Raw genomic sequence first — 27,851 nt, forward strand, 5'->3', positions numbered from 1 at the left:
TAGTTTGCTAATGCATTATAAAAATCTAAATTCATGCTTCTTAACATGACCTTTATTTCGATTAACTAATGTTAAAAAAATAGAAATAAAACTGTAATAAATGTATTGTTCATAGTTTGTTCAAGCTAGTAAACACATTAACATGAACTAGTTCAACCTTATTGTAAAGTGTTACCAATTTGTGGTAGTATTTGGTGTTCTGTATATATCAAGAGTTGAAGTCAGAATTATTAGCCCCCTGAATTATTAGCCCTCCTGTTTATTTCCACCCCAATTTCTGCCTAACGGAGAGAAGATTTTTTCAATACATTTCTAAACATAATAGTTTTAATAACTCATTTCTAATAACTGATTTATTTTATCTTTGCCATGATGACAGTTTCACTAGATATTTTTCAAGACACTCCTATACAGCTTAAAGTGACATTTAAAGGCGTAACTAGTTTAATTAGGTTAACTAGGCAGGTTAGGGTAATTAGGCAAGTTATTGTATAATGATGGTTTGTTCTGTAGACAGTTGAAATAAAATTAGCTTAAAGGGGCTAATAATTTTAGGTGAAATCTGTAAATGATGATACAAATTATGTATTTATTTATTCATACATTGCTCACATTCTAATATATAAACACTGTATTACACTTTCATTTTTTTGTTGCTTTAAAACCACTAAAGCATGATAAGTATAAATCAGGGTATTTGTTTTATCTACTTTCACCTGTTGATCTTCCTTTTTGTCTATTTCCAAAACACAACTGTCCCATATCTATCCCATCACCATGCACTTACAGTATGATTGTGAGAAAGCACATTATTGATTATTTTAACCTCTTGTTTCACACAGAATCACTTCTTTCCATTTACTTGTATTGCTTTAACTTTCTCTGTCCTTTATATTTCTTTTCCTGGAACCCAAAAGCGCCCAAAGCCGAATCAGATGAGTGAAGCCCTCTCTGACCTTGCTAGAGGTCACTCTCCTTTGCACTGTACGGGCAGTTAAACACAGCCCCTTGATTCCAGGCACGAAACCCACAGCAAGAGACCAAGTCATCTGTGTCACCAGAACACTGATTAACAGAAAACTCTAAACCTCAGAGGTCAACATGGAGTTATGCCACGCCGAAAAATGGCGCTCTACTAGCTGTTTTGCATCACTGAATAAAAGTAAACAGGCTAATGTAAAAGCATCTAAAGAATTACACTGCCATCCACTTGATTATGCCAAAACCAACAATCTACAATGCTAACAAATGAAGCATCAAGAATGTACAGACTTATGATTGCATTTGTGCACAAACTGAACTGCTAAGGTTACATTTGATTGACTCTTTCAGTGATGCATAAAAAAATAACTGAAAGTAATGTACTGTGGAACAGATGTGACAAATGAGATAAGAACAATACTTGCAACTGACTTACAAATACTTGCAACTGATTCACACCAACAAAGGTAATGCTAAATATATAAATATATAAAAATATGTCATTCTTTACAACAATGACACTGATTTATTTCACTGGAATCTTTTTTAGAAAGATTTTACTTTTCCTGCTCAACGGTGAATGATTGAAAAATGTTAAAGTAACATTTAAAAAACATTTAAAGTAATTCAGTGTACCTGTGGCGTTCACTAATAATAATATACAATGTTATCATTTGTTGACGTGGATGCTATAATAGTTATTGTTACTGGCAAATGCAAAGACTACACTGTAAAAAACGATTTGTTGAATTTACTTAAAAAGTGAGTTGCTTTTTAAGGGATTACACTGTAAAAATATAATATTATTATATTTTAAAATATAATATATAATAATTTAGTCATGAAAGCATATGTTTTTAGGTCATTGTAACTTATTAATCTAAGTTAATCATGTTCTAACTTAATTTTCTAAGTTATGCCAGCTGTTTTAAGTTTATCATAATATAAGTTCAATGGACTCACAAGATAAATTTTCATCAGCTTAAAAAAATTAAAGCAACCAGGATTTTTTTATGGGGTAGTTTACTTAGCTTAGGTAAGATTTAGGTAAGTAGGGCTAAACAATATATATATATATATATATATATATATATATATATATATATATATATATATATATATATATATATATATATATATATATACATACATTTTAAGTTGACCTAACTTACATATTATTATATGAATAATAATATTAAATTACATATATATATATATTAAGTTAGGTCAACTTAAAATGTCCAAGTCGAAACGGGTTCACTCACTTTTTAAAGTAAAGGCAACTTGTCGCTTTTTAAAATAAAGTGCTAATCCTTTTTTGCATTGTAAATTGTTAGTTTTGTCAGAAATAACAGTGAGGCCTTTAGGGACAGATGTACAGACTCAGTTTGTACTGTAGTTTCACAACGTACTAAATTCAGTAGCCAATTCTGAGCGGTTTTTCGCACTGCCGAGTAAAAAAAAAACCTGGACTGGATTTCTGTTCAATTGCTTGCAGAGCGCTTTTGGAGACAAGTAAAAAAACTGTGATCCAGTCCATCTTTTACAGTATTTGTGAATTACGGCTAGATTGGCGGAGAACATACAGTATGTACTGTTCAATTAGCATTTTTGTAGTTAGGCCACTCTTTAGTGGTGAATCTTAACACTTAAAAACAGCCTGTCAGTTTGATTACTTGCGGATTTGTGCTTTTTATATTTAACTCGTCATATTCTCAAATATATCCGATTAGGCTAAATATACTGTTTTACATTACATTTCAAAACTTTTCTTTTTCATAACGTAGACATTTCCTGGTCACAGCTGTGCATACCCAAGCTTCCTCTACTAGGCTGCACAATACATTTACAGTACAGACATTTACTGCAACATATTGAGCACTCACCACACTCAGAACATCCGTATTTCAGTAGAGGATCCTGAAAAATACGATGAACTTTATGTCGCAAACTTCTTCTCAGATGCTCGTGACTTTTCCTCCAGCGCTGTCAGCACAGATGCCTTATGCGAAAATGTACAAATGTCCATAAATGCTGATCCTCGCCGTGATCTTCGTCTTCTCGCTGATTTTATCATGTCTTCAACTTCACGAAGCCTTGCTTACACGTGATTTAAAGTTCTTAATCAAAGCAGACAAGCCTAAAGTACTTGTAAATGCGGTTGGGAATCGCCACAAGTGTGTAATTACGTAATTATTGCACGCGACGCGACACAAATAGAAAGCGACCGTTATAATCAACTAATTCTCTGATGGTTTTTGCTGAAGCTTTGTAGCGTTGCGTCTCCTGGCTCTTTTCCACGCGTCTGAAGTCTATAATAAAGCTTTGTTAGATGGCAACTAAGAATGGGGCTGCTTGACTTCTTCGTCCGAACGCACTGCTGTCACCCACTCCGGCCAATCTGTCACTCCTGACTTTTTCTATGTGGATTCCTGAGCTTCGGTCCGCCCACTTTTGTGTCATCGATGTCGTGTGTTGACCAATCAGCAGGCGAAGCGCTCGCATCCATGATGGTGCCTGCTTTTACATTCACCGAATGACCCCTTGACCGCTGTCACTGTGCTTTTCAGTTTTCCTTCTGTTGTTTTTTCGTTTACCTTTAATGCTAATGAGAAGATTCACATAAGTTCATTTAAAAAGGAGTGCCCAAATTTGTGAAAGACAACCTTATATTTTATCTTAAAGCACCAATATATACTGTAAAGGTAGTATTACAATATTTTTTTTAATTTTTGAAAAAAATCCTTATTGATTTATATTATTTAATCTTTTCCTGCTCATGATAGTATGCTACTGTATTTATTTAAATATTTAAACGTGTATTTATTACCTACTTATTTTAAATAATTCAATATGAATTTAGTACTTTGTTAATTTGAATACAATTATATTTATTTACTTGAATCAAATCAAATATTTTTAAATTATTATAAAAATGTTTTTTAATTATTCTCTTTATTCCAGACACTAGGGCCAATAGTACAAAAGACAGATACAAAACAATACAAACCACACAATATACATTAGTGCTATAATGCTATAAGTAAAACTATGACCTCAGTAAGCCTAGGGTTTACATTAAAATGTTGTTCTGAGAATTCTCCAATCGACAGATAAACTTGATCAAAATTCTCATCAAAGCAAAAAAATGATTGAACACTTAGCTTAAAAAATAACTCACTTGCACTACACCATCTATGTTTTTTTTTTTAAGTAGAATTCATATACAATCATTTTATGCAACCTGCAGCTTATGGAGACTCTCTTTTTGAAATTTATTCCACAGAGGAGCTGTGTATAATCAACTGCAAGAAGTTCTAAAGAGGTTTACCTCAACCTGCTCCAAACTCAAACAAAAAGATTTTCATCAGCATATTTGCTTGAGCATATATCTTTCAACGTTCCCTGTACATATCATTATCATCACTCAAATCTTCAGTAATGTCATGCCCTATAAATGTAAGTTTTGCTAACGTTTAAAACTTGCCCTCTCAAATAAAAATTTGGAAAAATCATATCTCTATGTTCTTTGGTTCTACATGTCATGTAAACACTCTATTTTGATTTATATTGCACTTATTGAATTATCTAAATGTATGTGTTTTTCATACTAACATGTTCATCTTAATGAAATGTTTTAGTCAAATGTTTATCTTATTCAGTTCTGTTTAATGCTTTTTCTCCTAACATTTCCACAGACCCTCTTGAACTTCCTTGCAGCCCCCTATTGGGGTCCCCGGGTCCCACTTTGAAAATCCCAGCCAGTTCAATAGCTTTCTAATAACCCTGGCATTGTTCACTATGAATACTGTTGGATCTGTGACAAGTTGCTTATGTTCCTCTATTGTTAATTCAGTTCGGATAAAAGCATCTGCTAAAGGCATTCATGTATAAGACAAGCATATTTGTGTGCCTAAATATTATCCAAAATAAATATTGTGCAAGTAGATATACACTATCCAAATTCCTTAATAGTTTTACAATCAATCTTGAGATTTCAAACAATGAGCAATAGGAAATGAACAGAACCATTTACTGAAAAAACACAGAAAGAGAGTCTCTGCAACTTTATCTAAAAGTAAAATTGCACCAAGCCACACAAAGGTCACTGACCTTGAGGTAAATACTGCTCTCTTATACATTTGTGCAATCCAAACAAGACATTAACACTATATTTTAGTACAACTGCCTGGTATTACACTCAATTAATAAAATAAATTTTGGGTGTACTATCCATGTACCTGCACATTTAAGACTTCAATTAGACGTAAAGGACAGAAAGGTCATAATTTCCCGGGTGTGTCTTTGAGAGGACAAAATCTGATGCTGTTATGCATGCTCCCATGTGGAATATTTTGAACACAAACTGACCGCCGAGGGCAGAAAAACTGGTTTTATGCCTTGTAGATCATTATAAAGACAATTCACAGTTGGAACTGCAAGCTGGCTTCTGTGTTGACACAATAAGCAGAAGCTTGTGTACTTAAACTGTCATGAGGGTCAGGGCATTAAGATTTGAGGCCACGTCATCTCACTATACTGTAGATCAAAACAACCAACTGATGTTATCGCTATCTGGGCTGTCAATTAAAAATAACTCACAAGTAACATGCAACAAGATTGATTTTATGCTTGTTTTTACCTTACACCACAAATTGATTCAGTCGTTTTAAATGGTGGGATGAGACCAACTATCTGATTTAAAACTACATATCTCTGATTTAATACATTTAATGCTGTTTCAATAATCTGCTTTCTTTTCAGTTTTAAGAAGGAAATGATTCACTGAACTACAAGAATGAACCACGAGTCATGTTCTTCAAAATCAGTTTCAAAACCAGTCTAGTGAGATTGCCCAGACTTTCTGACTTTCATCAGTGGCATTTACAGAACATGCTTTAGTACTACATCCAAATCAAAATGCAAAACATGTAAATAAAAAAACAAAAACATCTTTAATCATACATTTATTAAACGTGCACAGCACTTAAATTAAGTTCACTCCCAAATAACACGGTTTATCTCCATCTAGTGGAGATTATACAGTAATACCACAGAGGACAGATAAAACTGCCAACAAATGGAGTGTCACAATACTTATCTGGTCAATTTGTGCAAGACATTTTTTACTGTTACACATAAACATTTGTTCACAATATAATTTACAAAATTCCTGCCATGAAAAATGTATGTGTGTATTAATGTATGAATAACACTTATTAGCCTGTGTGCATATTTCCCTTAATAATCAATACTGATTGTAAAAAAATGTAGGTATCACGTTATTTTGACATTTAATTGACTATAAGTTACTTTCTCTTTGGATTATTAGTAGCCTGCTTAATATCTGCTGTTGCTGATTGTCGCTGACCAACACACATTCTCTTGAAAAAAAAAAATACAGTATTTGCAAGTAAATGTCAACTTTGAGAATTAGAGTGACTTATAATCAACAAAATGTGTTAAAGGGAGCATGAAAATAAAGTGATACCAAAATCTATACTTTTCATTATGTTCATTATGTGTGCTCTTCAACAGGCTCAGTAAAGTGGTCACCATGGAACAGGCCGAAATGGAGTTTGCCCTGCTGGGCAGCAGCCCATGACATCTGTAAACTGCTGAAGCGAGCAGCCCATGTGCCGTTGTGATCAACCACCACCACCCCGCCGAGACCCTCCACACGCTCCTTCATATACGCAAGAGCCAGGTCACTCGCCTCCTCTGGGGTCTTCCCTGGAACACAAAGATTTTTTTTTTTATAATCACTAGGTCACATTTCTCAACACTTGTCACTTTTTCAAAACTCTTCACACAGTCCTCTTTATCAACTTTTAGCTCATCACAGCAGTTCATTTTACATTTGAAATGCACAAAAACCTACAGGTCTCAAACCAAGTCATTCTTCAATAAACTATCAAGGTTTTCACTCAAAAAACAAAACTCTGCCATTCCTAAAACTGTAGCAAGTACTGCTTTACTAAACAACACACATTTCTTATTGATTCAATTCTCTCTCTCTCTCTCTCTCTCTTTATCTATCTATCTATCTATCTATCTATCTATCTATCTATCTATCTATCTATCTATCTATCTATCTATCTATCTATCTATCTATCTATCTATCTATATATATATATATATATATATATATATATATATATATATATATATATATATATATGTCTACATCATATTACAAAGTGTCTCTTTTAGACAGCAACAAGACAAAAATTAATACTGTAGTTCACCCAAAAATAACATTTTACTCACTATTTACTCATACTCAAATAGTTCCAAACATTTAAGGATTTTTAACACAAAACAGGATATTCTGAAAAATGTTGAAAATGTTTTTATTTTTCTTTTGTGTTAGATAAGAGAAAAAACCACCAATGGTGACAGAATGTTTTTGGGTGAAATATCCTTCTATGGCCCGTTTAAACCTGGATGACAACTATAGTAGTAAACATTTGAAATGGATCAAAACTTTTTTGTCTTTTTCGAGTTCATCCTAAAATGATTTACACTTACTATTCTTGTCTTAGGACAATTTTGAAAAGCTTTTTTGATCCACTTCAATTATTGACTACTATATAACAACAAAGACAGACTTTAAATTTGCATTTGTATAATGTTGTTATTATTAGCAGTATTATTTATTATATGCATATTTATATTTGTTTTAATAAAAACAGTTTAGATTTGTCCACCTGACAGGTTTTAAAGACATATGCATCACCCTATGGCGCATAAGAATTGGACGTGTGTTTGGATATAACTGTTTTTTGAGCACACTTCGTTTTTATTGTTCATCTATTCGTTTGCTGGAAATTAGAACTGAATTTAGGAATAGTTTTGAAACAAATCTTTATACGTAGGCTAATGGATGTCTTCAATGGAGTGCGTACAACACTGTTTCCTTATCCACAAAAGTAAAAGAGTAAAGTAAAGAGAAAGTAAAGACGCTGAATAGAGGAGGCTCGTTCTTTATCTTCGTGCTGCAGATGGTCTGTTTAACTGTTTTCTCGCTAGTGAAGCGTTCAGTTTTTCCACTTACAAAGTCTGCTATGTACATAGCAAATGTGCCATGGCGTGAAGCAACTGACTCTTAAAGGGAAGGTGAGATACGAATCTGATTGGTTTAATCCACGTTATGCTCAAAACACACACATAACTCATTAAGAGAATAAGCACAACTCTGTTAGACCATGCGCCGGGGTGCAGAGTGTATTTTTCTGTACCTAAAATAGCAAAAGTGCATTTGGATACGCCTTTAATGCTTTTGCGCCATGCGCTTTAGACTTTGCACCTAGATCATTAAAATAAAGCCCAATCTGTTGATTTAACAAAGTAACTTTATGTGAAATTTTATTACTGCAACATCTCATTATCACAAAAAGTTTAGTTTTTATGAGAAAATATATTGTGATAACAAATAACATTATTTTAAGAAAACATCCAAGCCACATATTATCAAATTATTACATCAAAACTAATGGAGAAGAAAATATATACATCCGTTGGTTAAATACTTTAAATGGTGAAGTTTGTAAAGACAGGATCTCAAATACCTCTGATCAACACTTTTTTGCCCACATAAACACACGTATCAATGAGTTCAGCAAAAACATTTGCCGATGTGTTTCCACACACACAAAAGGGCACACACAGATCACTTCACCAGAAAACAGACTCAAAAAAACAGACTAGCCGGCTGACAAAACGGCCTATCATTTTGAGGATGTGCAGGTGGGTCAATCTTGAATTGGTTGCTCCCAAAAAGTGCTTCATGAACCGCACTGTACAAGACTGACTCAGAGCCATGAAGTGAGCAATGTTTACCGAAACAGACTTGAGGTCAAGCATCTTAATGAGGCCCTCGATCTCCAGTTAATGTGTAGCTACAGTAATTCAAGCTATTTATTCACAGGGTCAGTCTCACGGCTAATCATGAGCACATGAGAACCGTCCTTATGAGGCCAAGTTAATATACACGTTGCTTCTATATCAGATGCAGATTGAATTATGGTCCAAGATGTGACATTTGTAGATAGCATTTGTAGATATAGTACTAAAACTGTACAAATGTGTGTACAAATGCACAGTACACAGAAAGAGAGATTTCAGTTGGCCATATTGCTAGTTTACTTTATATTAAGATAATGTGTAATATAATTTATGGCATTATCACTAAATAAACAATGACTGGTTCATTTTCACTCCATCGTGATCAAAACGTTTGCCATTATGCTAGGTTATGTATTATTAGTCTGTAGCTCAAGTTACACTTTCTAAGTACTAGTTGTATTTTAACATTATAATTTATAATCTAACATGTCTTGCCCAGGATCTCTCCAGCTCATTGTTCCAATCACGTGCCTTGAAATGCAAAGCAACTGACATTCATTTCTTGCAAGAGTCAGCATGATTCACTTCTCTCATCTGCCGAAGGTTACGACACTGAAATATATGAAGCATATAAATGCATAGCAAGAAAATGTCATGCTATGTATGTGAAAGTGTGCGACATGAAGTTTATATGGTTGAAAACATTTAGGCAATAGGCATACACTAACTTTTTAAAAGTAGTAATTTTAGGTGAAGTATTAAAAACTTTTAAAAGGAGCACGTGATATAATCGTACAATATAATTGTCTCTCATCCGTAATCAGCAGTAATCCAATCAGACCGATGTAAGCTTACAACAAATAGACTGAATTCGCCCTTCTACCTTATCTTCGTTTTAAAAGAATCCCTACTTCCACCCCATATCCTCTTTTTCCTCAATTATCTCCGAGCTCAGGGTTCTCTTCCGGGACAGCATGCCAAATCTGCTATTTGCGTGAAGCATATCTAAGTGTGAACTCTTGAAAGCTTTATCTTTTGATTCTAAAGCTGATTCGCAATACACTTTTAGACCCAATAAGAGAACTCAAACCATTTGAGGAAACTGATTGCCTTAAACATTTAAATTTAAAATCTAATATTTATATAGTACAAATTTTAAGGACAAACACATTAAATAACTCTTAATTTTTTACATTCTTAACTCTACTTTAACAAACAACAAAGCTTAACGGGAACTTGAGATTTGCTGTAACTCAATTCATTTGAGTTCAGCTTAACTTAATGAGTTTACATAACTTCTTTCTAATAAGTACAGTGAACTTTCAGTAATATTTGCGTAAAATTCTTTACTTTTTTCATTTGATAAATTTGACTTTTTTGAATTTTTGATTTTACAATGCATTATCTGTATATTTTGATATTAAATGCTACATTTTTACATTAAAACTCCACCTGTAATGGATTCGCTGATATACACTGTAAAACCCAACAGTCAACTTTATCAAACGAAATGAGTCCAGTCAACTGAAAATTTACTGAAAGTTAATTCTACTCATTTGAAAAGGGTTTTAAACTAAGTGTTGAAGGTATTGTGTTAATTAAATACCTCATTACTTCCACTTAAATGAAGTAAATTCACAGTACTCATATAGATTAGTTTTTTAACTCAAATAATTTGTAGCAATCGGTTTCTTCAAATGGTTTGAGTTGCCCTAACTTATTGGGTTTTACAATACTCAGTTGGTTTGAGTTCTCTTCATTTATTGGGTTTTACTGTGCTCAAATTGCTTCATTTACTCAAATAGATAAAGTTCACAGTACTCATTAGGATTAGTTTTTGAACTTAAATGATTTGTTGCAATCAGTTTCCTCAAATGGTTGAGGTTACCTTTTACGAATATGACTGGTTTTAAGATGCAGATATTTAGCCGCACTATGTTGGTCTTTCAAAACATCTCATTTTTACGAGGTGGGTCATTAGCTCAACGCTTAACCCCCAACCTGCAGGACCAGGACATCCACACATACACTATGGACCATTTAGCTTACCCAAATCACCTATAGTACATGTCTTTGGACTTGTGGGGGAAGCCCACCTGAACACAGGGAGAATATGCAAACTTCACAAGGAAATGCCAACTGACCCAGCCAGGGCTCAAACCAGCGACCTTCTTGCTGTGAGGCGATAGCGCTACCCAGCACCACCGTGCTGCCCGATAGTAATTATATACATTATAATTAAATATAAAACATATATTTAAATAATAATTTAATAAACACAATATAATAAATATTCATGGCTAAAAGGTAGACACTTATGTAATAAAAAATCTTACTATATAATGCTAAAGACAAAGAGAGTATTCTTACATCTGGGTGAAATTTGGTTCAAGATCTTTCACCCAGAACATGTCCTTGTTTTTTTTTAAAAAGCGCATAAATACCAGAGACATGAAATGTATTGACATGACAGTGAGGGTTAGTATGATTTACAAAAAAAAAACTGTACGATTTAAAATCTCTTATGTGGCTACAAAACAGTGAAAACTGTAATATCGTTGTTGCATAACATTATCATTTTAAACTTTTTTCTATTTGAAAATGTTTTATAATGTCATTTCTTCTTGTGATGTCAAAGCTAAACTTTCAGCATTACTACTACGGTCTTCAGTGATTCCAGAAATCATTCTAATATGATGATATGCAAAAAGATTCCTTCCAAAAGATTTCTTATTATTAGTGTTGCAAATGGGTGTGCTCCTTAATATTTTGTAGAATCCATAAATACATACGTAAAGTATATTTGTAGCAAAAGATTATTATTATTATTATCATTATTATTATTATTATTATTATTAGTAGTAGTAGTAGTAGTAGTAGTAGTAGTAGGTGTATTATTATTAGTAGTATTAGTATTAGTAGTAGTAGTAGTAGTAATATTTCTTAAAAAGTGAAATAATGCTGACCCCAGACCTTTCCACGTGTTTTGCAATCGCTACAGAAAGAATATTCACAATTAAACAATATACTCTGTGTATTAACTGGTCATTATATTTGTAAAAATAAGAAAAGACCCTGAAGCTTTGTTTGCCAATACTCCATGTAAGTGTGCTAAGTAGTGCTGATTATACAGCATATCACATGCCTTGCTCCATGTGGAAGAGAACGAGTTTAGACAGTGTGACCTTCATGATGGCTTCCCCGTGGCCTGTGGGTGAAACTGCCCCAATCTTGTTATCAGCATAACCCCCACATCCTGAAAACCAGAGGAAAAAACACACATCTTGAGTGAGATCTTTCCTTTACACACACAAGCAAACTAAACCACATTACCACATTAACTTCCACATGTTTAAATCAAACTCTAATAATATTCACTGTATAAGGGTATAAAATAAATGTTTGCTTATTTACATGCTTACTAAAACAGACAGTTTCAGCAAAAGTCTATTTTGCTTTTTTGTCTTGGCTCTGTTTTTATCATTAACTAGTAGGTATACGATTCCCACAGGTTAAAGTGTGTCCTGAGAGAATGTATATGCGGTGTTGTGTGCTAAACTGAGGATTAGATCTGTGGTTTGAATATTAACCCAGCAGGCAACAAGCTCTCATGAGCAGCTGAAAATTACACACATTCTTGCATGTCCAAAAGTCAAAGTTCAATCCCTGCTGCTCAAGTCAAATTGAATGGTAAAGCGTATCTTTTCCAGCATTAAAACACTTCTATATCATCTTTAAAATACTTATAATTAAGCCATTTGCAGGTTGATTTATCATTCAAAAACAAGTTTTAAATACTCCGTATTTAAGATAAGTTGAAACAAAACAATTCTTATGTTTTTTGGAGACGACTTAATTGTTTTATGTTCAAGTTAATTGAGTAGATTTGTGTTGGAACAATACGAAGGAATTGTGTGAAACGCTGCATATTTTACAGTGTAAAAAAGTGTAAAAAAACAGGAGCTCTGTGCTGTCAAATCAAGGACCTGGTGGTAGTTTTGGATTTACCAACACAAGGTGTGTCTCCCACACGACCCTCCATTTTATTTATCATTCCTCCAGTGGAGGTGGCACAAGCAATGTTTCCATCCATGTCCACGGCTACTGCACCTACTGTCCCCATCTTGCCCCTGGAACACACAAACGAAGAAAATGGCTTCATTTACAACACACATGTAAACAAAATAAATGATTTATTGTGGCAGTAAAACAATAGCTCACCACAAAGAAAGAATGTTGGATATTAGAATAATATTAGCTTTGATTAGAATGACTTCTGAACAGTTATGTGACTCTGACAACTGGAGTCATGGCTTTAAATGAAATATATTTGCATATTAAAAGATATTTTAAAACAAAAAAATTGCTGGTTCCAGTCCTGGCTAGGCCAGCTGGCGTTTCTGTGTGGAGTTTTCATGTCCTCCCCATGCTCGCGTGGGTTTCCTCCAGGTACTCCAGTCCAAAGACATGCAGTATGAGTGAATTGTATAAACCAATTTGGCACATTATATAAGTGTTTTAGTATTGGACATTCACCGCTTTGCCATATGCTGGTAAAGTTGGCAGTTCATTCCGCCGTGGCAACCCCTAATAATCAAGGAATAAGCCAAGCGAACGAATTCTGCTAAGAATACGCGAAGAGAACGAGCTCAAACTCCCTTCTCTCCTGATGAAACAGGAGGGAGCACCGGGCTTAAGGATCTTCTGAACTCAGGGCTCTTTCAGGACAGCATGTCAAACACACTTTAATATCAACCATCAGCTAAGTGTGACCTCTTAAAATTAATGAATTAAAAAATACCGATGATATTTTTTGAGTGCCTGCAATACTTAAAAGAGATAGTTCACCCACAAATTAAAGATCTGCCATCATTTACTCACTGTTGACTTATTCCAAAACAGCTTGAGTTGTTTTGTTCTGACAATTACAAAAGAAGATATTTTGAAGAATGTTGGAAACCAGTAAATATTGACTTGACCTTAAAATTTGTTTTTCACATTTGTGTCAATGGTAAGTAAATGATGAAGAAATTTTTGGGTGAACTATCCATTCAATGACATGACTTGTAAGGGCCTCAATTTAAGACTCTAGTTTGTCTTTTTGAGGCTTTATATTTTGGAACAAAGCCCTTTTATGACTTGCATGAACTTTCTATAAATATTTATATTATTAGGAACATAATAGGAATTATGTGTTTTGTATTCGACATGAAAGACAGTTCAACATGCTTAAAGGGACGTGAAGGTGAACTTTGCCTTTAGCTATAGTAGCAATTCTTTCATCTCAGTAGAAGTTCTAGACATTAGACATCTTGTGCCAAAGCATTATGTCAGCACTTTGTACCAGTTTTCATTACATAAAAGCTTTACATTTGGCATTCCACAGGGTTGGCATCTGGCTCCAGGTTCTTCTTCCAGCGCATCTTGGCATAGTCTGTGATCAATGACTCCTCGGGCACTTCCGGTACACCCATGCTTCTGGCAAACTGTGAAGCCCCTTCAGCTGTCAGACACAAGTGTTTGGTCTGCAGAAAGAAGACAGGCCTGATTATTCACATTACTAATTTGACTGCTTGAAATGAGTGTTGTACAGTCATATAATGATTGCACTGAATGCAAGCAAAAAGCATGACATTAGTTTGTATGAATTTTAGTTTTAGAAAATGAGGTGCTTTTGTGTAGTTTAGAGCTAGTGTTTTGATCACAAAGAGGAGATAATATAAATAAATACACTTTAAATGTAACCATGGATCACAAAACCAGTCATAAATGTAAATATATTTTTTAATTGAGATTTATACATCACCTGAAAGCTGAATAAATGTTCAAAGCATTAAGAAAATCAGCTTAAAAGCTGTCTAAATTAAGTGCTTAGTAATGCTTATCACTAATCAATAAATGTTTTACCTTAATTAAAAACAAAATACTATAATAATTTAAATGAATATATAATATTTAAATTAAACAATATATTAACTTAATACATTAATTTAAACAAAATAATTTACATAATAACCTTAAAATTATCTAAATTATGTGCTTTATTATTATTGCTTAGATCATTAATAATTTATTGCTAATCAATAAATAAATTATATATTACAGAAAAAAAATGAACAAATATTTTCATGGAATATGATCTTTATGTATTTTTGTAATAATTATTGGAATAAATTATTTTGACCCATATAATGTATTTTTGGCAAGTTTTGGCAAGCATTGTTTTGTAGTCCAGGGTCACAAATAAAAAAAAAAAACATTTAGGAGATACACACTGTGTGGATTTTAATAAATGCATTTCTCAATGCTAAATTTTATGAAACTGAATTTGTCGAATAGATATTAAAGGTGCAGTAGGTGATCTGCCAAAATGCTAACCGTTTAGCATAATATCTTTGAAAACACAATATCTTTCCAAAGCCATGCCTCCCGAAACGCCTTAAAGATGACAGTAGATAACTTTCTACAGTAAGAAAACTTTCTGATTGAGATTCTGAAGGAAAAACTGTATTATATACATATCTTATAGCATGTTTTTAGTTGTGTAGCAAGCAAAACTTGTCATAATGTGCAATATTTCATGCATGCAAGGATCGCTGGTCTCACTCTCTCGTACGCTTTGTCTTAAGGCGACTACTGTATGCTTAATGGTTTACCGGCAGCATGCAGGAATTACATTTATTACTAAGCCATACTTACATGCTATTTCAGACCGAATATTGAAAGTAGCATGGTAAACCATATAGGGAGTGTGTCACAGGTTTTCATTGTTCAAAAATGAACCAATGTGAAAATAAAACCAACTTCACCTCAGGAAAGCAGGCTAGGCAGAATAGCGCTCTTTATTTATAATAAATAAATATCTACATTATCGATGCTGTAAAATAGTCACATCATTCGTTCGGCAGAAGATTTCAGTGGCTGAACAACACTTATGCATATATATGTGCATTTAACCCATTCGCAAAACAACAAAATCGACATCAGCTTTGCGTGACCAAAATAGTTTTAAAACGTAACATTACCTGTCTAAAAGAAATACTTTAGCCATGGTGTCATCTTTCCTCCAGTGTGTAAAAGCAACTCAAATATTGATTCAGGATTTTAAAAAAAAGTTTTGATTCAGCATTTGTGTTTACCGCTGTCACTCTCTTGGCAGATCCGTCTGCGTGAATGAGTGCGCAGATGTAGAAATATGTTGACAGAATTATGCCAATATCAGAATTATTGGAATTACCGGCCCAACAAATTAATTGCATGAACATTTTTTAGTTTTATGTCTTACCCAGAATATAAAAATGCATATAAATACATTTAGATCATTTACTTTAATCATTACTATTGGAATGTGAAGAGACTTTCAACCAGCATAACAAAAACTGTTTCTGAAGACAATCACCTTCTGTACCTTCAAAGACTGCATTATTGTTTATGTTTTAAACAATTTAATGTATTATTGTTTTTTAAATGGAGCTAAATACGGGATCTTTTGTAAATTATGTTTTGGCCATAAATATAATGCATTGATGGATGTGCTGGTGTGTGTTGTATACACAGTTTCCAACATTGAAATGTAATATACAGTACATGTTTCTAAAGACCAAATATTGGTGAATGACTGATTACATCAGTACACATAAAATTAAAATAAAATGAAATTAAATAAAATAATCATTTTTTTGTGAGTGAAGGTCATGGCTTTATCTAAGAGTTCTTGACAACAGAGCATGGTGAAAACGATGTTGCGCATTATATGGAAGAAATACCCTGCATTACACTTTATATTACCTTCTCCATGACAAGCCTGGCAAGTTGCACAGGGTTAGCGATTTTTCTTACGGCAGACACAGCCCCGCTGTCTAGAGTCCTGCCATCCATCACCAATGCATCCATCTCTACCTCCCCCTTAATATTTAACACTGACCCTCGACCTGTGACAAACAAAGATCATCTATATGTTTTATTCATTTCCTAGATGAATTATTATGCATGATATATCCACCTTTTTCTTATGCCTATGATGATGCTTTGAGTGAATTATGGGAATGAATTATTATAAAATGTTTAAAAAAATAGGTACAATGAAATGACATTATTCATAGTTCATTTGTTAAATATTAAAAGCCAACTTGTATTAATTCATAATTATATTCAGCAGACTATTAATAACAGCAAAAACACAAAACATTGTGTTGTAAGGAATATTTAAAGAAAAAAATGGAGAATTTGCTTGAATTTGCTATGCTCGTGATACCAATGTCACATTAAAATACTAGGCCTAACATTACTTTCGTGATGGAGGATAAAAATAATGCACTCTCAAAATATAATACCTCTCACTCAGTATTTACAATATACTGTATTTGGATTATTTTAGATTATAAGATATTAGATTAGCCTCGCTTTTTAAACAGATTTGTTTCAGTTCTTTTGTATGGAAGTTACCCAAATTGGAAGCACAACCCATATTTTGAATTTTGTTTATATTTAATAAACAAATCAAATATGAAAAAGGTGGGCAGAGTATATACAGAAATCAGAAACTGAAATTCAATACCTTTTAAGACCATTTTAAGACTCTTTCCATACATTTTAAGACCTTATAACCACCTTTCAACCGGAAACACTGGCGAGATTTTATCTTGCAGTATATTTACTAAATATTAATGTAAGAAACTAATTAAACTCAAACATTATTCATATACTGAATAAAAATCTATTAAACCAAGCTAATTCAGCAGGTTGACACCTATAGAACTGCAGAAATAATGGTGTTGCCTTGGTTACTGCAGTAAACAAAGCAGCATGATGTCAAATCTAACAGGATTTAATTGATTTTATACACAGCATCCTGATATTCACAGTTTTAATTCAGGCAAACTTTAGCATACAACCATACATTGCATAATAAAAAATGATATAAAATGTAATACCTTGCCAAATGGCATTTAAGACGTTTAAATAATTGTTAAGGGCCTTACATTTCTTTACATTGATTTATCAACTTTTAAAACTTTTTAAGACCCAGCGGACACCCTGGGTGGGTATATTTCTTTAATTGTTGAAATGAGAATTATGTGTACCTGCATTGAATCTTGGGTTGGTTTCCATCAGGGCCACTGCTTCAACTACAGCATCCACAGCACTTCCGCCCCTCTGAAGGATGGCATATCCAGTCCTGGCCGCCTCTTTCACTCCGATTGTAGATTCTTCAGTTCTTTCTTTAGGAATATGACCAGCACCTCCATGCACCACCACCACCGGCAGCATATCTGTCACCAAAGTACCTGATTAAATAAAATAATAATAATAATAAGCTAAAAAGATGATGGAAAAAAACAAACAAAAAACCATGTATTTTCAATTATCTCCTTCGTTAAAACAGCCAAGTAAAATGATTGCTTTTAATAAATTACCACATATTAGTTTATATGGGGTTTGATTGTGTGCAGTTTACATTGCACAACAAAGTGTCCAAGTAGCATAAAGTTACCACAGACCTAATTGTACTACTTATTTTAAAAAATCCCACTATAAAAATCTAAAGAAATATATTGAGGGTATACCAGTAGCAATACCAGTCTTCAAAGTTCTGATGTCACAGAAGCAGCATTAATTTTTTTTAATGAGCCTAGCACGTATGTAGGAAAAAGAATATATTGTGTCCACAATTATCTAATTCATCACTCATTGTATTTAATTATAATTTAAATACATTTTACTTATTTATTTGTGTCCCTGTTTTATTAAATTATGGCGTGATTAACTTAATTGGTCCTTCATTTTAATTATGAGGAAATTACTTATTATAGATATTAATTTATTACAAAGTATAAAAAAAAATGTATTTAGTACACAAATATCTTAAAACAAGATAATTGCTTAGTATAATAAAACGAGTATTTATTAGTCAAGTCATAGGAATAAATTTATTAGCATTTATAAGCTATACAGTATGTTGTACATTTTCTTCTTTAATAAAAATAATCATCGTTCTGCTGGTTCGAATGCAAAACACACGTAATATACGCTGCCTAGGCTAACCATTTTTAGCCTAAGCCTGAAGACATCATACAGACACAGTAAATAACAGACTCTTTTTATTTCTAACTTACCCCAATAAATCTGAGTGCAGGTAGCCTATTCTATTAATAAAAGCGCAAACTACAATTTTTAATTCTTTCATCGGCTATTTCATTTACAGTGCATATCATATTGCGATAATTATATATTTTTACAAGCTGTAATTAGACTAACTGAGATCCAGTCATGAAATAAAGTGATCTAACGTTACTGTAACGTTAAATAAGCAGGAAGAGAAACTGTCATGAACAAACTGCCAAAATGCATCATTTCATAGGTTATTTCTGTGCCAGATGCACGTGCCCAGATGTATTTAAAATTATATTTGACAAAGGTTCCTCACCGGATTAATGACAGAAATATAAAGTCGCGGACAGCTGAAATAAACGCACTGTAATAACAAATAAACCTGGACGCTCCGTCACGAGGACATAAAACATGAGAGCATGTACACGTCATCGTACCTCCACTGAAAACAACGCCAAAATAAAAGTCATCTTGTCATACAGTATAAGAACGAAAGAAAGAAAGAGAAATTTTACTTCTGCGTGCAATCGTTGGCTTTAATACATGCTAAGAATATGGAGTAATCTGAAGAAGAACTCCCTTAGATGACCATATTATATTGAATATTAATTTTCAACTGAATATTAATTTTAAAAACTAGCCAGGAACTGATCAACCTGTTTAGCATACTATTTTATTATTCATATAATTGTTATATTTAGCAAATCGTGCATACAGGGGGATTAGTCTACTTTGCAATTCATTCATGTTGTTTTGAAATATGCTCACAACTCTGTTGCATTTTTATAGCTTATATAAGTGAACTATAAATATATAATGCTGTATATCTAAATGTGTATAAACTGAAGTGTTTCTGTAAGCCATAAAAAGTAAATCCCCTTCTTTGAAAATACCTTAAAACAGAGCAGTCTTATTTAATGAATGAACTGCATTAAGTGTTGCTAGATCTTATACAAACAAACAAACAAACAAACAAACAAAAAAACAAATAAAACAAAATGTTTTCTGTTTTTCTGAGTTTATTCTTAAGTAGCCTAGTTTAATTTTGACCAATTTCACAGGAAACAGGACTTCTTGATTTCATTAATTTATTAATTTTAGACATCATTTGCTTTGGGCAACATTGAAAACAAAGGGAAGAAATCCAATAAACAGAAAGCACATCTTTAGAAATTACAGGAGAGTTATCTAGTGCTCGGAAATAGCCTGCTAGATATTTTCATTTAAACAAATTTTTGTTATTAAGTAATAAAACAGAAACCCTGTATTTGTTAAAACCATTAAGTTTTGATGGCTATTACTATTTTATTAATGTTATTTAAAATACAACAATATTCAATTGCAAATGGAGGCTAATCAATAAAAAATAGCCTAGCAATAAAACAGCATTTGCATATTTTTATAGTAGCCACATACAAATATAAGTTATTTATATTCCACTGACTGAAATTTAATATTAGCCTATTTATTATTTATTGCAATTGCAGCCAGCAAAATAATCGCTAGAGTTGGACGCTTTTAGATTGAAGACCTGTTTATTCTCTTAAGCCTGTGTCCTGAATAATGTGTTTTACTGTTTTTATGGTCTATTTCCAATGCTTTTTTTTTTATTTATTTTTTTATTTTTTATTTTTTTTTGGAGCTTACATTTTTTGGATCACAAAAAAACAAACAATTGATTTTTAATAAAACAACTAAAAACAGCCTAAATCTGATTAAGATCAAGTGTCTGACTGTTTAAACACCTTTTAGTGTCGTTTGTTATGTTATTCTGTTACAAGTCTGCGTTTCTATTATTAGCTCCTGAATTTACTCGACTTGCGCTTTCACAACATGCTGTTCTCGGTCTCGTCCACGAGTCAGGCTCGGTGAATCTCAAAGCGTCGACCGCTGGTGGATGCGCGTCACCAGCGCGCTGTGATTGGAGAACGAAACTGGGATGCTGCGCGCGCGTGCAGCGAGCCTCCATTCTCAAATGAGAGTGCGCGCGGCCGTCTCGAGGAGGCGTGCGCGCGCTTGAGGGGCTGCGGTCCCATTGACTATTCCGTCTCCCTGACAGCGGCAGCATCAGCAGCAGCAGCAGCGCGAGCAAGGAAAAACAGAGCACCGTGCGGACTCCGCCTTTGCTCCCATCATCCCGCCCGAGAGCCCGAGTTCCGAGGCGGCTACATCAACCGGCGCAAGACACCCCTCGTCGACTCGCACTTATCCCGCGGATCAGATATGGACTACCCTTAACTGGACCTGGAGGGGAGAGGCAGGCGGGCGGGCGGGGGGTGGGGGGGAGAGAGACAGGAGAAAAAGCCGTATAGGAAGAGAAGCACAACCGTGGGTGCCCGCCGCAACGATGAACGGTTCGCCACGCTCGCGACAACCGCAGATAAGCCATCGGACTATGTCCTGAATAGCGGTTTACATAGCGGGGATTGTGCAGCGATCAAACAGGGGTAAAATATGTCCGCCTCGGTGGGGCCCCGCGGCGGCCCTCGCCCACCCACAAAGCAGAACTCCATGCCCGATCTGCCGGACCTCAGTCACCTCACCGAGGAGGAGAGGAAGATTATCATGGCTGTGATGGCTCGGCAGAAGGAGGAAGAGGCGAAGGATGAGGCCATGCTCAAGTAAGACATCACGCTTCATAGGGAGCCTGTAGTATTCGTGCTGTTCTGGAGACCAAAAGGCAAACAGCTTGTGATGTTTTCTGTAGGTGCATCTGTTTGCTGTAGCCTACTAATAAAGCCATCAGGCTGTACTCCTGCACCTGAGCTCCTGTGTATACAGTATGTGTGTGTTTGTGTGTGTGAGTGAGAGTGAGTGGGTGAGTCTGGCCATATATGTCCACTTATAGGCACCTGTTATGGACATGCAACACTATGTGTGGAAGTGTGTATTCATACACATCCATATAAGATAAGCTTCTTAGATGTCTAAAGAAGGGCCGTGCAGGTGACTGGTCACAGGTGTATCTGTTAAAGAGAGAGGGGTTTGTCGACATGCAAGAACTAATTCGACACGTTCTGTTATTTAGTGCGATGGATTCATTTCAGGCATGACATCTGTCATCTCACATTAGTTAAACTCATGATGCATTTTTTTCTTAATCTTTTTCTCCACTATTCACCACCGGTGTCAGGATTCCTGCCTGGTCACGACAATATTTCCGTGCATCGTCATCATGACCGTCAGGATCCTTAACCCATTCATTGAAATCTTCCCTGATAGTAGTTGTGAGCATCACTCACAGCTGGAGTAAATGCAGCTTTATGTTATCCTTATCTGTTTCATTTGTCCTCTAAGATAATTTAATTTCTTTCTTTCTTTTCTTTAATACTAACTTTATTTACACTCTTCATTTAAAGAATTGAGCTCACAGTTTTTACAATAAAAATACATCACAATGACACTCTTAAAATAAAAAGTTTTTTATTGGCATTGAGATATTTGACCACCCAAAAAACGTTTGCATTCCACAAAAAGCCTATTATAGTTAAAATGTTCTTTGCACTAAGTCTATTGTTTACTAATAGGTTCTTCTATGGCATTGCATAGATACAAGCACCAAGTACTTTACGTGAAAGCTTATTTATATGACATGAGATCTTATTTATGAGAAGCACTTGTCTGCTATTTACATGTAGGATGGTTTATAAAGTTTTATTCTGAATGGCTATTTGTGGTTCATCAGTGCTGTTATCATGAGTGTGAAGATGTTTCTTGGCTTCCTGTCCACCTGGCATTTAGAAGCCATCATTGCTCTTATTACATTAGCTGTTGGCCACCTTGAGATTTGAAATCAGATTTATGCATCTTAAATTGGTTCACTGAGCAGCTACAATCAATACCTTAACCACTTCTTGTCCTATGTTTCTCATAGGAAAATAGCATGCTGTTATTTAATTTCTCAGCGTTTGTCACTAAAATCTGCTAGATAAATCAATAGCATTGTTTTCAGTTAGTTTACCCCTTCGGTCACACAGTATGTAAAGATCTCTACATACAGTGCTCAGCATATATGAGGACAACCCTCACAAATCTCTCTATTAAATTAATATTTTCTAAAGGATGATTTACAATATTATTTTTGTGCATATTCATTAGATTAGTCAGTACTGAGGCCAAATCTGGGGCTAATCTAGCAAAATAACTAGCCCAAATAAGTAGCTCAAGTTTATAAGTTAGTGGAAAATATTAAATAAAAAATGTAAAAAGTGGAAAAATCAAGAGAAACAAAAGTTTTTGTTATTTTTGCCATCTTTCACATGCATTTAAATGTATTATCTTTCAATTTCTAAAGATGTTTGGTGACTAAAATATTACTTTAATAAATACATCTCTTTAATAAATCTGTTTTGTTCAAAGCACCAAAATATATGACCAATATTCACTGAGAAATGGATAAAAATATTCATTTTCAAAATGGGGTGAACTCATTTATGCTGAGCACCGTAATCTGTCTCATTTTTAACTGCTGTATGTGTGAAATTTGGGTACAAATAGCTCACCGCTATCAAAAGAAACTACTGTCCTGAAGCAAAAGCTAGAGGTCGACCTCACAACACTTTTCAGACTTTCAGAAATATAACAATACTTTGTGTGCTAGCTTTAAGGGGATAGTTCACCCCAAAATTATTATTTACTCTCACTCACCGTGCTATAAACCTCTGTGACTTCGCTTTTAATCTCAAACGTAAAATACTTTGATAAATGTTTTTATTTTGTCTTTATAATTTTCTTTTGTGCTCTGCAGAATTAGTTTCCATTCTTGTGTGAACTAGTTATTTTTGGGAAGCTTGTAAAAGTTACTTTAAAAGAGCTAAACTTCTGTAAGATTAATTGACTGTCTAAAATGTGTCTGTACAGAGAGGAGAAGCCCATACAAGCAAAAACAGTGAACCTGGTTGGGAACAAGAAACCACCTCAGCAGAACGACATCAGGTAAACATCTCTATAGACCATTTTGAGGGATGTAAGCAAAAACAATGGTCCCAATGTATTTCCTGTTTTACATTTTTAATTTTTATAGCTTCCGAAAGTCCAAAAAGAGTCACACATTGATAAATAATGTCATGATAGCTGTTTTAACATTAAGTTATGATTGAATTGCCTCGTGTTACAGTTATGAAATAGTTTGATAACGAGCAGGAAATGTTCATAGGCCAAAAACATGACCACATTAATATGGTCTATAACAGGGGTGGGCAAACTCGGTCCTGGAGGGCCGGTGTCCTGCACAGTTTAGCTCCAACTCTGATCAAACACACCTGCTTATAGATAATTAGTGATCTTGAAGACACTGATTAGCATGTTCAGGTGTGTTTGATTAGAGTTGAAGCTAAACTATGCAAGACACTGGCCCTCCAGGACCGAGTTTGCCCAACCCTGGTCTATAAGGTTTACTTGCATAAAGTTAATAGACAATCAGATGTAAGTAAATGCTCTCTTGTTATAGCACTCTTGTCCAGTTTTGCTAGTTATTTGACTGATATGACTGTTGTTTCTATAAATGTGAGACTAGACAGTTTCAAAATAAAAAAAGTGTGCTTTTTCGGAGTAAAGATGTTTAGAGAAAGTTTTATTAACAGCTTGTGCCGGTTCAAACTTGTGTGTATTTTCTGTGTTGTTACTCAATTAAACGCATCTTATTATCATTGGCTCTGCTTGTTTGCAAACTAACTTTGTTTAATGCACTGCATTGTAAATCATGTTATTTAATCTGTGCATTGTCAGATGATCACTGTTGATTACATTGCAAAGATGTCTATTTGAGTAAATGCTAAACACTGTAGCACTGTTGTCCAGTTTTGCTAGTTATTTGACTGATATGACTGCTGTTTCTATAAATGTCAGACAATGAGGCTTTGACAAGACAGTCTCAAAATCCAGGAGCCCTACATGATAGTGAATGAAAGGTCAAGCTTTACCTCAAGGAGGTGCTTTGTGCTGGTGTTTTGTTGTAGCTGTGGGGTTTTGTTAGTGGCTAAAAATGAGACAATCATATTGTGCAAAGTATTGTTAAAATGTTGTTGTAAATCCTTTATTTTAGTCTCATTATATTTTCCTGCAAAAACAAGAAAACAAATCCTGGTACCTGTGGTGGTGCTTCAGAGTGCTGACGGAGTAATATTTATGCTACATTCAATTATTTATGCACACCAGTATTGCCCTGGTTCTAGCAGGCGAAGAATAAGAGAATTGTGATGTGCTTCATATAAACAGACTCTCCCACTCGCTCTCTCTGGTCTCTGGAGGGGTCAGTGGATCAGAAAGGCTTAGGATTATAGGGCAAGTTGGCCAAAGCACATCTGCTTCTGTGTGGAGTCACTGTGGTCACATATTTGATGTCATCATCAGCCTGACCAAGAACTTGCCTCAGTACAGTGCTGCAGTGAAGATTTCTGTTTCTAGGCCAATCTATAAGTTAGCACAACTCTGGTTCCCATGATAAAAACCCAGTAGGATTTTTCCATTGGCACAACATTTGAATTTTGAAGCCTAAATATTGTGAACAGAAGAAAAAGATAAATGTACAGTAGGCTATAAACCATCTACATGTTTGTATGACTTCTTCAGCCGTATTGTCATTAAGCCTACAACAAGTCTGTCAAACAGTTTCCTGAAAGTTTGAGTTTGAATAGTTTTTCAAGAGCAGGATTATAAACACCACTGTGGTGTTGTGTTGTGTTGTGGTAGAGGACAAGACAAGTTTGCTTTTTCAGAGTAAAAATGTTTAGAGAACGTTTTATTAGCAGCTTGTGCCAGTTTAAACCTGTGTGTATTACCTGTGTTGTTAGTCAATTAAATGCATCTTATCATCATTGGCTCTTCTTGTTTGCAAACTGATTTGTGCTGGTTTATGCACTGCATTAAAAATCATGTTACTTAATCTGTGCATTGTCAGATGATCACTGTTGATAACTGATTGTAAAGATGTCTATTTGATGTGCATTTAGTATTTACATGCTTGTCTGCGCAATAGCTGTGAGACATCTATCAGATGTTTATTAGACATTTAGAATATGTCATTTAGAAAAGGTTATTGATTTTGAACAGTTGTCAAACAAACATTGTAAAGATGTTGATCAAGTTATTTAACAGAACAGATATAGTATATATAGATATATAGTAAATGTGCTGTCTGGGAAATTGTAGGAAATATATAATGTTAATCATTATTCAGACGAAAATGCAGAAATACACAGTCTGATGAAGAGCCGTGTGGCTCGAAACGTTACATGCTTTGTGTCAGCCTTTTTAATTTAATCAATTTTTCAGTTTTGGAGCTTTGGTGTTGCCGCCTTTGTTGAATGAAAAATAATGTCAGATTGACGTTGTACCTTAATGTCGTGCTTTTGATTGGAAATGAAAATCGAGTTGACGTCAGAACCCAACATCAGGCAGATGTCAATGTCCAATGTCCAACCTAAAATTAACCAAATATCAACAGCTAATGATGTTAAAGCTTGATTTTGTGTGGACATTACCACTATGACATCTATCAGCTGTTGGATTTTGGTTGCCATATCTGACGAATAAATATCAGTGTTTGACGTTAATATGTCGTTGGTTTAAGATGTTAGCTCGATGTTGGATTTAGTCGCTTTCCAACACAACCTAAAATAAACCAAACATCAATGTTATTTTACGTCGTTATAAGATGTTAAAATAACATTGTCCTTAGACCCTGGCTAGACATTGAATTTCGGTCACCTGACGTTATGAACTTAATCTAACCTAATATGAGTAGGTGTAACTGTGTATTTAGCTTATGTAGTTGGTGTTAACATCAGCTACTGTACTTCCAATCAAAACCTGTAGTTGTGATCCAATATCCACCAATTCAAGGTTCTTGGCGTTGCATTTTATAGATTCTGCTCAGACTGTGTATGTTCACTGAGGAAGCGTGACTTTCAGGATACTTCTGATCAAAAAATGAAATATTATTCAGTCAAAGCTAGCTTGCTATTGCTAGCCTCTTTGAAACACTTTCCCTAGCTTTTACCACAGACCTTATTTCAGACATGTTGAAAATGCTTTACTTCAACGATGGAACGAGTAATTCTTAACGGCTAACTTTTTGCCTAAAAATAAACCTTTAACACTCTGTTGCCAAAATGCAATTGTGCTACTTATAATCATTTATTTTGCACCAAAAGTATACATAGAATGTACAGGATCAGTTGTTTGACTTTAATATGTCTTTGTTGTAAATGTTGGCTTGACGTTGAAATTTGGTCACTTTCCAACACAACCTAAAATCAACCAAATATCATTGTCATTTGACGTTGTTATTGGATGTCAAAATAACATTGTACTTAGACACTGGCTAGACATTGAATTTTGCTCACCTGACGTTATGAACTAAATCTAATCTAATATTAACATCTTATGACGTTGTGTGCCAGCTGGGATTATGATTTATTCACTCTTTACTTGTTCAAAAGCTATTTGAGTTTCTTTCTTATTCTACCACAAAAGATGCTGGGACACATTGAATTGTAGTATTTTTTTCCTACTATGGAATTGTATGGGTCCCAGGATTCTTCAAAATATCTTATTTTGTGTTCAACAGAAGAAATAAAGGAGAGTAAATAATGAGGTCATTTTTATTTTTGTAACAATCAAATAACAAGAAAAAGTATGAATAATATTGGTGTAGCTTTTCTATATTGCACTTAAGGTTGAAAAAGACTCAATGTTGCAGTTTTGATTTAGTAGAAGTAATTACATGGTGTGATTGGTTTTTGAAGGAATTTGTTAATGAAATTGAGTTGCTCATGTAGTTGGTCTTAACACCAGCTACTTCCTATCAAAAACTTGACGTTGTCATCCAATAATTCAAGGTTCTTGTCATAGCATTTTATAGATTCTGCTGAGACTGTGTATGTTCATTGAGGAAGCGTGACTTTCAAGAG

General features: G+C 34.3%; 1 protein-coding gene and 1 pseudogene across 3 annotated transcripts; one reads left to right on the top strand and one right to left on the bottom strand.

Annotated features, from left to right (window-relative positions):
* Positions 1 to 5,935: 5,935 nt before the first annotated feature.
* asrgl1 (asparaginase and isoaspartyl peptidase 1) lies at positions 5,936 to 19,355 on the bottom strand. Of its 3 annotated transcripts, none has more exons than XM_056471582.1 (7): positions 19,256 to 19,355; positions 17,913 to 18,101; positions 16,618 to 16,760; positions 14,200 to 14,354; positions 12,838 to 12,959; positions 11,975 to 12,085; positions 5,936 to 6,714 (listed from the first exon to the last, which is right to left on the bottom strand). In XM_056471582.1, exons 2-7 carry the CDS (start codon positions 18,097 to 18,099, stop codon positions 6,500 to 6,502), a joined length of 933 nt encoding a protein of 310 aa, XP_056327557.1. In that variant the 5' UTR covers positions 18,100 to 18,101; positions 19,256 to 19,355; the 3' UTR covers positions 5,936 to 6,499. The 3 variants fall into 3 exon arrangements, with proteins under 3 accessions (XP_056327557.1, XP_056327554.1, XP_056327556.1); XM_056471579.1 differs by having other exon boundaries at positions 17,913 to 18,116; XM_056471581.1 differs by lacking the exon at positions 19,256 to 19,355 and adding an exon at positions 18,945 to 19,042 and having other exon boundaries at positions 17,913 to 18,116.
* Positions 19,356 to 21,234: 1,879 nt separating this feature from the next.
* Positions 21,235 to 27,851, top strand: part of LOC130239307 (regulating synaptic membrane exocytosis protein 1-like) — a 137,219-nt pseudogene continuing 130,602 nt past the window's right edge.

The sequence above is a fragment of the Danio aesculapii genome, chromosome 13, assembly GCF_903798145.1.
Source record: "Danio aesculapii chromosome 13, fDanAes4.1, whole genome shotgun sequence".
NCBI lineage: Eukaryota > Metazoa > Chordata > Actinopteri > Cypriniformes > Danionidae > Danio > Danio aesculapii.